General features: G+C 37.2%; 1 protein-coding gene and 1 long non-coding RNA gene across 4 annotated transcripts; both read right to left on the bottom strand.

The window, feature by feature from the left end:
- Nucleotides 1-1,299: 1,299 nt before the first annotated feature.
- On the bottom strand, nt 1,300-4,999 carry LOC122021711. Of its 3 annotated transcripts, XR_006122613.1 has the most exons (3): nt 4,815-4,999; nt 4,339-4,468; nt 1,300-2,718 (listed from the first exon to the last, which is right to left on the bottom strand). It is a non-coding gene; the product is annotated as an uncharacterized LOC122021711 (long non-coding RNA). The 3 variants fall into 3 exon arrangements; XR_006122612.1 differs by having other exon boundaries at nt 4,339-4,999; XR_006122614.1 differs by lacking the exon at nt 4,339-4,468.
- A 354-nt stretch (nt 5,000-5,353) lies between these two features.
- On the bottom strand, nt 5,354-9,660 carry LOC122021710 (receptor protein kinase TMK1-like). The gene is made up of 2 exons (XM_042579866.1): nt 7,229-9,660; nt 5,354-6,086 (listed from the first exon to the last, which is right to left on the bottom strand). The coding sequence occupies exons 1-2, from the start codon at nt 9,579-9,581 to the stop codon at nt 5,557-5,559; spliced, it is 2,883 nt and encodes a 960-aa protein (XP_042435800.1). The 5' UTR covers nt 9,582-9,660; the 3' UTR covers nt 5,354-5,556.
- Between the last annotated feature and the right edge of the window lie 6,621 nt (nt 9,661-16,281).

Here is a 16,281-nt window from a genome sequence, read left to right as displayed (position 1 = left end):
CTTCGAATGTTCAGTTCATTTACCCCATAGAATTATTTGATGATTATATTTTTAATTGAATATGAAAATATATTTACAATTTTTTAAGGGGAAAAATTAGACAGGACTATTCTTTTTGGAGCTTTTTTTATAAGTATAGAATTTTTTTTTTTAATGTATAATATGAACCTTTTGTGAATGTATAAAAATTTCAAATTTGCATATACAGCCTTTTTGTTATTTTATAAAGTTAATTGATTTTTTTTTAAAAAAAAAAATTGAGGTTTAGTTTAGTCTTATTTTATGATTCTTTTTCAATTTTCATCTATATAATTTGTTTTTTAGATGTTAGTGAATTTTGTTATTTTATAAATCTAAATTTTACAGTAAACCTCTGTTTGTATTTTTGTCATTTTCAATATTATATTACATTTTATTTTTAATTTAATTAATAATATTCTGAAGTTAGTAATTTTCAGTTTCTTCTATTTATTTGAATACTTTGGTTAGAGGGTCCGTCATTTGCCTTTTCATAATATGGGCGTTTTTATTTTCTAAAAAAAAAAAAAAAAAAAAAAAGAGGTGGACACCTCTCTCTGCGCCCCTTTTAAGATGATATTTTTATTTAATCATTCAAATCATCTAGACATGTAAAAACTAACAATTACCTCCTATAATTATAAAAACAAACATATAACTTTTACAGCATGTAAAAATGAGTAACTAACTTTTACAAATACATTATTTGATCATTCATCCATGTAAAAATTAATTACAAACTTTTACAATTGTAAAAATTAATTGCTAACTTCAACAATTGTAAAAACTAATTCTTAATTTCTATAACGGTGATTTTATATCTTTTTTATTTTGATTTTGATTTTTTGAATAATAATCTAATCATAATAATATTTCAATGAACAAATCAAATAATGGAGACTCTATGACTCATTATATTTCAAATGAATATAATTTAATCATGATCAAACATGTAAAAATTAATATGTAACTTTCACATATAACAACAACCGATTAACTTTTACATATTATAAAAGTTAACCTGTAACTTCTATACGTTATAGAAACTAGTCAATAACTTTTACAACAGCGTTGAATCCAGAGTATTTTCAATTTTTGCCCTAAGTTACATTCAATTAATAACAACAAATTTAGATGCTTTAAGAACTGCACAAATTAACCCCCATGGACGTAGTCCAGTTATTACTCGGACGGTAGATTTGCACCACACGACACGATTGACTCATTTATCCGTTAGTGAATAGAAGGCTAAAGCAGTGGCGAGATGAACCAGTTTAGCAGTTAAATCATAATATTTTCGCTGTTTTTACTAACCAAATATGCTTGTTTAAAAAATAGATGATATGCATTCTATATACCTCATAGTCTAAGCACCAATAACAAAATCAAACAACTCATTAACTCACAGTTGCTTTGGAGTATCAAAGTTTGACAAATCGAAAATATTGCACAGCTCATATACAGAAATGATTCCATGACTCTGACAATGAAGCATTGTTCTTGCTTATCTCAAAGTCATCCATGTGCTTTTGAGTCTAACATCGCCAGAAGAAGTTGACTTAAGTATTCCTTTACCTACCAACAGCTAATATTAATAAGCATAAGAAAAGTTAAGAATTAGAGCAAAAGGACCAAGATGGGTATTATCAGTAGTTGCAACAAAAGCAGAAAAAAGAAATTACTCATGTACACCTTCCATCCCTTCAGTTGATACTGCAGCAAATACCTCTTCAGCTTGAAATGATTCTATTAATCAAGTCAATTTTTGCTTTAAGCTCCTGAAAATATAGCACGCACCTTGATCCTTTTCCTTCCCTTTGCTCTTCTCCTCCATAAGTTGTAGGTAGAGTGATGGGCTTTGAGGGATTTCCACTCTAAAATCAATGTAATTACATTGCCTCCATACCATGCAAATCTATGCCTGGTTACTCCCTTGCTGAAGATCCTTTCCCCAGCAGTTGCAAAAAAGAAACTCAGTGTTTCCTCCATTGGATGGCAAGTGAGTGCATCTGCATGGAAAAACCAACCTATTTTAGTGAAAGCATATTTTGTGAACCAGTGGCATATTAATATCCTCGTCACGTCCACAAAAAGAGCATCTGCCGTCTGGAATAACCATTTCCAATCTTTGCAGCCTGCTGTGTGTTAATTCTGTTCGTCTTAACTAGCCAGTGAAAAATCTTAACTTATTTGGATCAACAGAGGACCAAATGTGCTAGTAAATCACTTATGAACACCCTCCACAAAACTATATCAGTTGCATCAGTCCCTATTGGAGGATTACCCCACTATCTGACAGAGTTTTGAGATTTCTGCTTATCTTAGCAAGCTCGGGAAAGTGGTTACTTAGGATTGTGTCACCTGATCACCTGTCCAGCCAAAAGTTTGTTTTCCAGACATTTCTGATGTCCAATTTTTTAGGCCTATCAGGAAGTTCAGTACCTTCATGACTTCATCATATCTTTCCGAAGGAGGACCATTTGTGGTTTGATTTAACCGGGGTTATGTGTTCATCTTGATTGATGGTTTGTTCTACAATTTCAGGCCAATCGAGATCCACTTCATCGATATCATCAGTTAACTAGGTTCCACAACCAAGAACACACAGCATTGCAAGGTTGTTAGCTTTCAGATTGAGAACACCCAAGCCTCTGAGTGTTGTTGGTCTTGAACGCGTATGCCAAGACACCAAATGTTGCCCTGCATTCAAGCGGCCATGGTTAAACTAGAGAAAGGATTTTCTAACTGTTGATTTTCTGAATGACCCAGGATAAATTACAAGTTGAATTCGAACACTATTTATGAGTGTCAGTCTGCCCTATCAACAATAACTCTTGCTTCCATGGATGAAGTTGTTTTGATACTTAGTTGATGATGCCATTCCAGTAGTCATTATCTAGTCTTCTCAAACCTAAATGGAAACGCAGGTATAGAATTGGTAGTGTCTAATTGGTGTATCCCCAATTAAACTGGTGAGTTTTTACCAAAGTAAATGTGAGTCTACTAAACAATGTGAGCCAGCACGAGCCACAACTGTTCTTCCTCTGCTTTGTGAAGTAAGGAGTCAACATCCATAATTCTTTGTCAGAGTGCTTGTTCAACTTAACTTCATATTATATTTATGCACATGTTCATTCTCCTTTTAGGTGTAAAAGTAGGTTAGTATAGGAAAAATTATGTATGCTACTCGTTTTAGGTTTTAGAAATGGTGGAGAGGGGAACAACTAAAATTATGCCTACCATTTGATTACTGTAAAACTCAACTGTACAAGCTAACTATTGATTAATGTAGAGGAAGAAAATTTGTGCAATTTTCACTGAAAAAATAAACATGATGATCTACTAACTCTTGGAAGTTAGTATTTGATTTATACAAGAAAATAACAGCTACATCTAGAATTACCATACATTGTATTAGAACAATGAAGAGGCTTGAAGACTTGATTAATTAAGATCTACGAAGTTTAGTGACATGGCAAATGTTTAAGAAAAAGCATGTTCTGGAATTGTGCAAGATTAACTTCAAAGTAAAAGAGGTGAAAATGATTTATTCATTAACATTGAGGCATGTGTGAATATTGATGCTCGACTTCTGTTAATCCATGATCCTATTTCCTCTTTCATTACAGATATTGTGTTCAAGTTCACTAGACAACTCAGATCTTATGTGCTCTCCTTGGAGGCAGAGGAATAATTCAAACTTACATTCAGATTCTGATAAAACATCAAGGCTTGTCGTTTAAATTTCAGTTGCAAGTTTCAGAAAAAATAAAAAATTTCATAAATGTCCTACATTACTTGTAGCTTTGACACATTGTGCTTGAATTTGTATGCATTTGTTAATGATACAGTTCAAAACAAGCAGATAATTCAAAACATACCAAGCCGTTCTAGGTGAACAGTTGTTTTCTTTTCAAAAAATTAATTGCAAATCAAATAAGTTCTACATCTTGTTTGAGTTGGGCAATTAAAATCTAGTACAGAAGGAAACAAAACAGACAGCAGCAGGACAGTTCATGGCTCATGCCAAGAAAAGTTTTTTCATTGACTATGAGTAGGAAGACTGTTCCTACGTGCTTTTGGTTGAAGGTGTCTTTAACTCGATGAACAATCAGTTCAGTTCGGCAAACCAACCAATCCAGTTAAGCTAGTCCATTGTTTTTCAAGTAGGTCAGTTTGATCCTTTAGGTTTTGACCGAATAGAAAGAGTACAATCATACAGCAAATTGAACTAAAGAAATTAACATCAAAGAAAGAAAATGCCTCACAACTCAGAGATGGACCAAAGAAACTTTAAAGATTGAACATGATGACACCTACCATTGCTTGGTGGGGATTGACCGCAATGTAGGAGCCCATCCTGTCATTATCGCTTCACATGGCTTGTGGAGATATCATATGCTAACTGACACTTAATTATGTATATCAACTTATTACACCTTGGATTCCCCTGTTGATTTAATATAATATACATAAAATGCCTTTCAATTTAATCATTTATGATTTTTCAACTATTGTTTAATTTAAGCATATAATTAATATAATATATGTATGGTACAAGAAATAATAAATATATAATTGGATATTTAAATGTGAAAAATAAATAAAATGAAAAAAAATGTAGCATGCTTAAGGAGACAAAAAAGCTTAAACACAATGTCATATATGCCTCGTCGAGTTTTAAAATAATGAATATGAAATTCCATTATTTTGAAAGCATAAATATGTATTTGCTCCATAAATTAACAGAATTGCAATATAAATGACTGGGGTGAAACTTAATTGATTATTGTTACCTCTGGTCAGCAATCTCTTGCATCATCTGATATCTTGATTCCAGTGAATAAATTCAGCATAATGTTTAGCCATGTTCATGTTGACCTACAAAATGAACCCATAAATTCCAACTCTTATCCATTGAAACTGGAGACAACGAAGGTGCAATAAGTTAGTGTAAAGTTTTTTTTTTAGAAAAAATAGATTTAGAAACAGATGGAGGACATTACATGTGCTACCATATAATTCTGGAAATAATTATGTAATACCCATCAACAACATACAGTGCTTCAACCTTTGAATCGGCTTCATTGCTACAGGCAATGCCCCCGGGTGACGATCCTTCATTTCACGCTTTTGAAGCACTCCATGTACTTTTTTTTGAGTGGTGTGGGTCGCCTTCCAGTTAATTAATTTGGAGCTATCATGCAGGGCAGATAATAAGAACCTGCAAATTACCTTTATGATTGCATACATACCATGAAGTAAAGTTTAGTTCAAACACACCCAAATAAATGTAAAACAAGATAGATAAATGACAGAAAAAAACAATTTTGCAAGTCCACAACTCTAGCTGTTGGCTCATAAAACTAAAGGCAGACAAGCTGCAGGAAGTGGTCTGAGAAGGTTTTGCGAGAATCAAGTACAACAGATGACCATCATAATACATTTAGCAACATGGAAAAGCAGAAGTGTGAAGATGAACAATACACGAGAATAAACAAAGCTGAGAACTATTCTTCTTTTTTCCTTCCATTAAATTTATCTTCCATCAGCTGAGGTAAAGGAATCTGCAAAACCTGGGGGTCTTGTTGGTATGCTGGTCTGAGTGTTGTCCAAGCTCACCACCAAAGATGATGTGGCTCCATCGAAACGGCTGCTGTCATCAAAAGCCTGCCATTTTTTTAGTGCTTGAGGAAGAGACATGTCAAGGTCGATACCATAACTGTCCTCAGAATCAGGATCAGATGGCTTCCAAAGCTCCGCAAGTGATGAAAGCACATTGACTGCATGCCCCATGTCAGGCCTTTGGTAAGGTTCCCTTGCACAGCAATGACCAGCAAGCTCTGCAACAGTGCTAATGCTTGAAAAGGTCTCCTCGTCGAGATCCATCATTGGGTCAATGGCCTTCCGAAATGTGTCCTTGTTGAGTTGCATCCTTCGGAACCATGTGACCAGATGAACACTCTCCTCTGGCTGGGTCTCATCGAGAGCCTTCCGACCAGTGATCATCTCCATCAATATTACTCCAAAGCTAAACACATCAGCCTTTGTGGTGACACGACCAGTCACTGAAATGTAACCGAACAATCAGCATCACAAATAATACATCAGTTCATAACATCATACTTCAATCAGCATGTTGAATCAAGAACAGAATGAGATTACTGGAAAATTATTGACCAAAATGAAAAATGTTAGATTGATGCTTATTTTCATAGATAGCCCCATCATCAGAATATTTAGATCATCCAGTTCTTTCTGTAAGCCAGGTAAGAGACTGTCTTTTTAAGTTTATCCATACAGGCTCAAATGGATATCATAATTAGGAACAACAAATGCAAATCTCCCCTTTTAAATATGTGTGACCGGAGCTTGAATTATTATTTCCCTATCTCAGAAGTATATTCGCAGAAACTGCCTATAGCTACAACCTCTACTGTAACATGCATAGATCACCTAATTCCTACTGCATCCAACTCTGAGAATTTCTCTCTTTTTCCCACTCCTATTTTGCTTTTATGATTAGTAGTTATATATTAAAGAAGCACACTCATGGAATGCCAATTCTAGCATACGATATTGAATCTCATTGTTGATTTTTTTTTTTTTAGATTACATTGGAAACCTTCTGTGTTAAGTTCTGCTAGACATCAAATGAAATAAGTTAATATACAATTATCATCTGAGTTACCCAACATAATACTATAAAAATGGTGTATTCATCATAAAACCACAATAAGGGCAGACAACAGGAAAATTCTAGGTGACTTAATAAATTGCAACATTTATTTGTATATATAAAATTATATTATTCAATGTTTCAGCAAGCATCTCATAGAACAGTTATTCAACTCAGATAAGCATGCAATTCCTTAACCATACTTTCAAAAAATTGGATAAATGGATAGGTTAGTGTCTTGCAGTATTCAGGCACATACTAGACTGCAAATCTCAGCTAGAATATAGAACAAAGACAGAATTTAAAGGCTATAGAACCTTTTAGTTGCAGCATAGCAGTAACCATTGATATCAGCAATAATAAAGAATAAAGATGGAGATCAAAGGCTGTAACACATTCTAGTTACACGTAAGCACTAATTGTCAGTGAGATAGGGATTGAAGTATTAATCATATTACAGACTGGGCAAGGAAAATTCTGAGCATGCAGGTTCCTATCATGTAATATTCCACAGCTGAATAAGAGGCTTACCAGCATATTCTGGAGCAAGATAACCAAAGGTACCAGCTAGCCTTGTTTCAACAGAACAACCTTTTCCATCTGGAGCAAGACGTACAAGGCCAAAATCTGCAACTTTAGCTTTCATGTCATCCCCAAGGAGGATGTTTGAAGGTTTAAGATCCCTATGAATGAAACTCTGATGTGCCAAATTGTGTAAATACTCAACGCCTCTTGCCACATCCAGTGCAATGCTTAGCCTTTTCTTCCATTCCAAAGGCTTTAGTCCTTCTTCTTTCCAGTCCAAAAGATGCCGACTCAATGTTCCTTGCGGCATGTATTCATAGACTAAGAGCCTCTCGTTCCCATCCAAGCAGTAACCAAGAAGGGAAACCAAATTTCGGTGCCTAACTTTGGTGAGGACTGCAATCTCAGATTTAAATTCATTCAAGCCTTTTGTCCCCATGATGCCTGCCTCCATCCTTTTGACTGCAATCTTGGTACCATCATGGAGTTCACCTTTATACACTGTACCAAAACCGCCACGACCTAATATATTCTCTTCGCTAAAATTGTTAGTGACATTCCTAAGAACCTGAATGGAGATCACCATATTTCCTGCATCAACTACATGAACATCACCAGGACTACTACTTGTACGGCTATAAGACTCGCTTGCAATTGTGCCCCCGTTAGCAGTTGAACCCACAACTGAGATCTTCACCAAGTCATCAGACCCTGAATACTGTGGGTGTATCACAGTTGTGTTTGGACTCTGAACTCTACGAAAATTCTGCTGCTTCCTTCTGTAATAGCCGAAGCCCAACAGTCCCACAAAGATGACAACAATAGCCATGGCAATCACTGAACCCACAATAGCACCTACAGTGCCAGATGATGACTTCCCACTGCCGCTGCTATTCCCATCAGAAGACCCTCCTGGGTTAGGATTGCTTCCATTGTCAGTAGTACCAGACTGTGCGCCAGGAGGAGCAACAGGATCCTGCCCCAAATGGGCATTCCCATCAGTCCTCAGCAGTACATTCTGGCTAAATCTAGGCACTTTCCCCCAAAGAGAGTTATTTGACACATCTAATTCATTAAGCCCTGCCAAATTGGTGAGTGTGGAGGGGATTATCCCAGTGAGGTTGTTATTTGACAAAAGCAGCTTCTGCAATGAGGCAAACAAACCAAAATCCGGTGAGATGCTACCATTTAGGCCCATCTTTTGGAAATTGATCACAGTGATGTTTCCATTGGCGTCGCACCTGATCCCCTCCCATCCACAAGGGTCGTTATTCTTCCAGTTGTTTGCAAAACGAACAGGGTAGTTAAAATCTTTGGAGACAGAAAGCAAGAGATTGACACGGTCATCGCACCTCCCTGGCTTCGTGAGACAAAAGCTCTCGCTTTCTGGGTTGAGGTCCAGGTTTACAGAATTAGGGAAGACTGGCAAAGGCCCCTGCAGCAAGTTATTGGTAAGCGTGACCTTAGTCAGCGACTTGAGCTCAGTCAGAGAGCTGGGCACAGTTCCGGTAAACTGGTTATCTCGGAGTTCAAGAACGCCCAAATTAGTGAGCCTGGAAAAGTCCGGAAGAGGCCCCGAGAAGTCGTTGGATTGGAGCCAGAGCTCCTGAAGGGAAGTCATGTTCTCTATGAAGGTGATCCCGCCCGAGAGGCGGTTCGGGCCCTGCTGGTTGTTGAGCCATAGCGAACGCAAAGGCGCGCCAGCAAAATCTGCAGGGACGGCGCCTGAAAGCAGGTTGTAGGCGAGGCCAAGGTGATCAAGGCCAGGGAAGGAGGTAGCGAGGAAGTCAGGGAGGGAGCCAGTGACATTAGCATAGTAGGCGGAGAAGTTCACGAGAGCAACAGCATCACGAAGAGACGGTGGGAGATTCCAAGGCGCGAAAGGGTTCTCGTCAAGGAAAGCGGCCTGGAGGGAAGACAGCCCAGAGAAGAAGTCATCAGGGATGAAGGAGAAGAGGTTGTTGTGGAGGAGGAGGAACTGCAAGGATGAGAGTCCCGCAAACGAAGGTAGCTTCCCGGCGAGCCGGTTGTGCTGGAGCTCGAGGCGGACGAGACCAGTGAGGTTGCGTACTTCGGGTGGGAGTGAGCCGGCGAGGCTCATATTACCCACCTGGATCGCAGTGACGCGGCCGCCGGAGCAGGTGATTCCGGTCCAAGAGGAGCAGGGATCGGAGGAAGGGGACCAAGAGAGAACGCGGTCGGCGCCCAGAGCGGAGGCGAGGACCTGCATTGCGGCCAGATCGCCGGGGTTCGTATCCGCGCCTGCGGTGCCTGATGCGAGGGCGAGGAGGATGAGGAGGGCGCAGGCCACCACCTCGAGGAGTATCGCCGGGCCGCGGTGCGGCGGGTAATCGTCCATGGTCAGGAAAGTTCTAGGGTTTCAGTGGAGATTAGACGCGCTCCATGTCGTTGGAGATTACGCGGATAGAGAGAGAGAGAGAGAGAGAGAGAGGCGAGAGCGAGAGTTTTAAGAGAGCACATGGGGCGGGGGGAGCAGGATGGGGCCTGCCGTGGCCATGGGGACGGCGACACGTTGCCTTGCTGGATTATTGTTGGGTCGTTCTTTTGCGTGACGCAGACGTTACTGCAAAAACCGAATCACGCCCGTCACAATACGTAGCGTACTAATCCGACAAATCGCTCTCTTGTACCGTTACGAGCTCGATACTTTTGATTCAGAAGCTAGCAAGCATACCGCATTGTGCCGCTTTTAAAAGCCGACATAATTCATTAATAGTCAAAGAGGTGAGAACGGGGATGAGCGGCGGAATCGGCGCCGAGATGCCTGCGTCGGATTTTTTTTTTTTTCTGTTTCCTTTCTTTTCTTGCAACATAAATTTCAATGGATTTATATTTTTTTTAATTGGTAAAACTAACTTAAATGAGGAAAAGAATGATTTAAAAGGATAATAATAAAAAATTATTTATTTATTTATTAAAAATTATAGCATTTTAAAACCTTTTAAACCTGAAAAGTACGTTTTTAATTTATTTTTAAGTCCAACTATCCACGTCTTACTTACGATCCGATTAGTCTATTGGATTCGGCCAGGACGCAAGGTAAATTTTAAAGCATGAGAAATCCGGTGGGTCACGTGTCCCAATTTTTGAATCCCATGATTTATTAAGGTTTTGTCTTGCGCCGTGTTCGGGGCGAAAAATTCGCATTTTCAAGTTTCTTATATAAATGTTCTAAAATAAAAAATTGGCCCTCTTTTACCCGTTCAAACTGATGACATAAAAAAAACAAAACAAAAAAACACTGATGACTTAAGCAACTTAATGCAATTTCTAATTTTAATTTTAATTTTAATTTTAATTGCTATATTAATTATAAATTTTAAAATATATATTAAAAATAAATATTTAAAAAATAACAAAGAGTGGGCAATTTCTAATTTTAATTTTAATTTTAATTACTATATTAATTATAAATTTTAAAATATATATTAAAAATAAATATTTTTAAAAAAATAACAAAGAGTGGATGAATACAAAATTGTCATATATATATATATATATATATATATATATATATATATATATATATAATTTTTTTAAAAAAATAAAGAATTTAAAAATTATAAATGATATTTTTATATGAACATTTTGTATTTAAATTTTAAATTAAAATATATAAATGTACTCTATGAGACTATTACAATTTATTTGCAATGTGAGTAAATAATTCAAAAATAATTAGCTTAATTTTAAAATTATTTTACAGTTATATTTTATTAAAATTTTGAATCTGAATATAAATATACTCTAAGAGACATTAGAATGCACTTATGTTTTTAAGAACGAGCAAAAATAATAATTTTAATTAAAACCATTATGAATTTCAAATAGAATATACAATAGATCTCATTCAAAATTATAATAAGGTTATTTCATACTAGAGTTTTAGATTTAAATATATTGTTGAAAAATATGAATAGAAAAAAAAAGATGAAAATATAGGAGACTTCGTGGTAAATGAGAATTTAGTTCTATATTCAAATTTTCTATTCGAAAAATATAATGAAAATTAATCTTGTATTGAAAATTTTTGCTAGAAAAATATGAATAAAAAGAGGTGGAAATAAAAGATTCTATTGTGAATAAGAATTTAGTTTCATATTAGGAGTTTTATGCTTTATGATTGGTTTATGTTGAATCACAACTCTTGAAATTACGAATAATGTATAGGGAAAGGCTCTTTTTTCATACGTGAATTTAAGGGTGATGCAAATTCAAAGTCTGGCCATGACTTTGACTTGATAGGTAGAAACATAATTATAGAAATCTTTCCGCCTTCATTTCTTTTATGTACTCTGCTCGACAAATATATCCATGATAGTGTTCGAGTATATGCTCAGTTCACCAAGAATAGTCATTATTTGGTTGTCTACGTGATTTTCCCATTGTATCCAAGAAAATAGACATCCATCGTAACATCAAAGCATAGCTGGAGAGGATAAATCTATTTTTAGAAAATTACATCAACTCTAGTTGGATTCAAATACTTTAAATCTAACATGAAAAATATGATTATATGAATAAATGGTGTGTATACTTGCACAAGAAAGAGCATTTAAGAAATTAGAATACATCATATTGATAAAATATCATGAAAATTTATGATTAATACTTTATAGAATTTTTCCTTAGTCTCTCACATTCTCACATTAATCAAACAACAACAGAATAATCTCGGTTATAATTTATGAATTCACACTGAGGAGGGAAAAAATTAATATACACTGCCATATTAATTAATTAATTAAGAAACAAAAAGATAACAAAATTATACTCATTTTTAAATTTTTTATACCTGAAAATATTAAAAATAATTAGATAAATTAGCGTCTATTATTTTGGACTAGGGAGTGGAAATAAAGATTTTGATCAATGGGGACTATATGTAAAATTGAGTTTATGATTGGGGTTACATGCAAATTTACCCTATGACATATCTAGAGTTGTCAGACGGGCCAACCCTTGGCGGGGTGGGTTGGCCCGTGGCGGATTAACCATTTGACGGGACGGGGGTGGGTTGGCCCGTGGCGGGTTAACCATTTGGCGGGATGGGGTGGGCCAACCCGTCAACTTGGCGGGTTTAGAAATTTCCAACCCAACACATTCTAAGGCGGGTTGCGGGTCTATCAAAAAATTTTTTAAAAATTAAAAAATATTTCATATCTTCAACATTTTACTTCGAAAAAATTTTCTACAATTAAATGTATACATAAACATGTATTTTAAATATAAATGACCACAAACGAGTACTTATGTTGAATGAAAATTACTATTTTTATTTTAAAATTATAACAAAGAAAGATAATAAATTGACCTAAAACATTGTTTACATGTGTTTTTCAACCCGCGGGCTAACCTAAGCCCGAGCGGGCCGACTCGCGTGGGTCGCGGGCCTAAGCGGGTCGGCCCACGACGGACTTGAGTTGATAAAATTCTAATCCAATCCGCTTAAATTATTTGGTAGGATGAATCAATCCGACGGATCCAATCCAAATTGACGGTTCTAGACATATCATTAGCTAAGTGGAGTAGATTAAAAAGTCCCTAGTCCCTATATCACTAGATTGAACATGTTATGTTATATAAGAAAAAGAAAGTATATCTACCAAAATTGGAAAAAAATAATAATAATAAACCTCAAGTTAGATGAAGTATAATAATTAATAAAAAAAAATCTCTTGAGTCCCGACTATCAAGTGAAAGAGAAGTAAATTGTCAAAGAAAATAAAATGTAGATTGTATCATTCATCACCTATAAGTATCATTGCATAGCCATCACCACATTATAATATGTCTGTGTAGAAAAAAATAATTAACCAACTTTTATATGCATATGTTTTTTTGCATGAAATTTGAATTTTGAATTTAAATATATAAATCCATATAATAATTTTAGTCAAAACTAACACATGATCATTTTTGAGTTATTTGGTCATAAAAGGAAATTGTAGTAAAGGATTCTAGCCAAAAAATATATATATATGAAAAGGATGTTGGAGGATCGGTGGCCGGTTAGAAGGGGGGTTGAATGGACGGCACCTCCAATAATTCGCTTCCTACGTATTCGTTAGTGCGCAAGCGGAAATACAAATACTAATTACGAATACGAAAGCTAAAGACAAAGAAAAGAACTAGCAAACCAATACACGTTCGTTTAACGTGGTTCGGAGATGATGCTCCTACTCCACGGCTGTCCGTAAGGTGGACGATCCCGATCCTTCGGTGGATTAGCCCCCGGAAACTCCGGCTATCTCAAGTCGCTCCTTGTGGGTGGAGAAACCTCACCACAACACACCAAGACCTCTTGGATTCCACAAACACTTGAGCACTTGTAGACTACTAATTAGACCTTAACCAAGTCTAATTTCGTCGCCTTGGCCGGCCATACCAAGCTCCTTCTTATAGAGCTTGGAACAAATCAGAACCTGATTTGCCCGTTACCAGTCGACTGGTCCTTGCACCAGTCGACTGATGCCAGCCCAACGGCTATCTCAACGGCTCTCTGCTACAGTGCATCAGTCGACTGGTCACCAGTCGACTGGTCCCAGTACCAGTCGACTGGTACAACCCTAAACTTAGGGTTTCCCATCCCGAGTACATTTCACTCGCACTCGGACCCTCACGACTCACTTGACTCTTCTTTGCAGCCTTGACCTCTTGCCTTCATGCCTACTTCCTTTGGCTCTCGTCCCTCGGATGCATCCAAGCCCGCAGCTTGTCTCCAATGCCATCCTTCGCGTATGCCTCGAAGTCGCTTCCCTCGGCCCTTGTCCTCGCTGCCTTGTCCACGGTCCCTCGGATGCTCCATCCTTCACCGGACCCGAAGCTGTCAACCTGAGTCACATGTGTCACCTGCAGTCCTGCACAACTCAAGTACACATATCAAATAACAAGGGTAAACCTAACTTAAACCCTTTGCCCAAACACCAAAACACATGGTCCCACGAACCATTGGGATTGCTCCAACAAAGGATGCCCACAAAAAAGAATTGGCCAAATTTAGAAAAAAGATTCAATGACTCTACTATATTATCACCTAGGGAGAAAAGGGGAGAAAGATTGATTCTTATAAATAATAATAAAAATAAAACATAGAAAGTAACCTGGAATTCTTACACCTTTTGTGTTATGTGGAACATGGTATGCAAGGAGAAAAGCAAAAAACTAAAGTTGATTGGGTACTTATATGAAATATGTTATATTGAAAAGTATAACTTTGTAATTTGACTAAATGTACAATGATCCTGTCCGAACCAGGTTCAATGGACACTGGAGATGTGGCGCTCCCTGCTGGATCCTCGAGTGTTCCGGTGAACCTGCAACAAAACCGAGCCGGGGGGGGGGTGTCCCGGCGACGGCCCTCCGACGCTCAAGTCAGGCGAAGGAATAAGAAAGTGGCTTAGAAAATGGAGACTTGTGTACCTCCGGTTGAAGAAATGGAGGCCTTATATAGACCTCTCGAAGGAGCCTGGGCACACCAATCGAAGCGATCACCTGCGTTCGACCATGCCTAGGTGTGAGCCTGTCAGAAGGGCATCCATAAGACCATACTATTGATACAATCACCTGCTTTCGACCATGCCTAGGTATGGGCCTGTCAGAAGGGCATCCATAAGACCATACTGCTACTGTATCAACCTGTCCGTGACGTGATGGTGGAGTCTTTAATAGTGCCATCTTGCGTACAGTCTAATCATCATGCCTTTGCTGACATATCATATCCCGAGCCGAGCGAATAGGCCGCTCGGCTATCCACTGTTCCCTCGCCACGATTCCGGCCGAGCGGACACCTCCGCTCGGCCATTTTGTCCTCGGCCGAGCGGACACCTCTGCTCGGCCACTCGGCTCCGGTTCTTCTACTTTGGCGTCGGAAATCCAAACCTTTGGCTGGGTAATCTCTGGCTCCGCTCGGACGGGACCCCATCTGTGGGTCCCCCATTCTTACCGCCGGATCATACAATATGAAAATTTTTAGTTTAGTAGCTTGATTTGATATGATGTTCAAATGGAAAATATGTAACCTTGTCCTTGTGACTTGGGCAGATTTAACCCGCGAGACTAAAAAATACAGCCTTAACATAATGAGAAGACGAGAAAGGGACTCGAGAGAGGAGATGGAGAAGAAAGAGGAAGAGGAAAGAAGGAGAAGAAAGTGAAAGGGCCTTCACATGAGTACCTAGATTTAATAACTAATATAGAAGAGTGAAGAGTGAAACCTTTCTCTATTTATTTTTCCTTTTTTATGGATTATATAAATTATTTAATCTAAAAAACTGAAATTTCTTAGAGAGGATTTGCAATGATGAAATGGTTTGAAGGTTTATATAGGTGGTTATGTATATTTATACCAAATTTCATGTTCACCCATGAAGTGTCAAGAAATTATAAAATTTTAATTAAAAATTATAGGCCAATAAGATCCGTTTAGTATTAATTGATTGGAATCACTTTTGCATCATGGTAGATCTAAGGATTCTTTAATCTTCAGGGGTAATTAGGAAAACAACCCACGACTAAAGGATTTATTAACACAAAAGATAATAATTAACACAAACTTTCATGTTGCATACGAACAGAGGATTTAGAACTAGAACTCACTAATTTAAGATTGTTTGTGGCGACTTATAAAAAGAGATACAATGACAAAAATAAGTTTTTAGAATGACGACTACTTGCATAAATTTATGAAACATCAATTACTGTTGATTTAAGAATTAAAAAGAAAGAAATCTTCAGCATCCAACGAGGAACCCATGTTACTCCCTCAAACCCACAAGACTTTCTCCCAATTTAATTGACATATTTCTGGTCTCATATCTATCTTAATCTGTCATGAAAATTTTTCTTTCTCTCGATTCCTCGTATCGAAATCACAATCAATGTTGCTAAAACACAAAACAAAGTTTTAACATTTTGTTCATGTCATAACAGTTGAATAGGAAAATGGAATGCATGGATATCTATAAACAAGAAAGAAGAAGAAATGAAATGTAAAAGTTACTCACCTTGTAAGTTAAAGCCCTTCGATTCTTCTCCTA

This window comes from Zingiber officinale, chromosome 9A (genome assembly GCF_018446385.1).
Source record: "Zingiber officinale cultivar Zhangliang chromosome 9A, Zo_v1.1, whole genome shotgun sequence".
Lineage (NCBI taxonomy): Eukaryota > Viridiplantae > Streptophyta > Magnoliopsida > Zingiberales > Zingiberaceae > Zingiber > Zingiber officinale.
The sequence above is the reverse complement of the archived record's forward strand: the minus strand, read 5'-3'. Positions and strand labels throughout refer to the sequence as shown.

Excerpts from the sequence above, each read along its gene's own strand:
- LOC122021710 (XM_042579866.1), bottom strand. The coding sequence starts at position 9,581 with ATGGACGATTACCCGCCGCACCGCGGCCCGGCGATACTCCTCGAGGTG. Across the intron at positions 6,087-7,228 it reads TCTTGCTCCAGAATATGCTG|TGACTGGTCGTGTCACCACA; the intron begins GTAAGCCTCTTA and ends GTTACATTTCAG.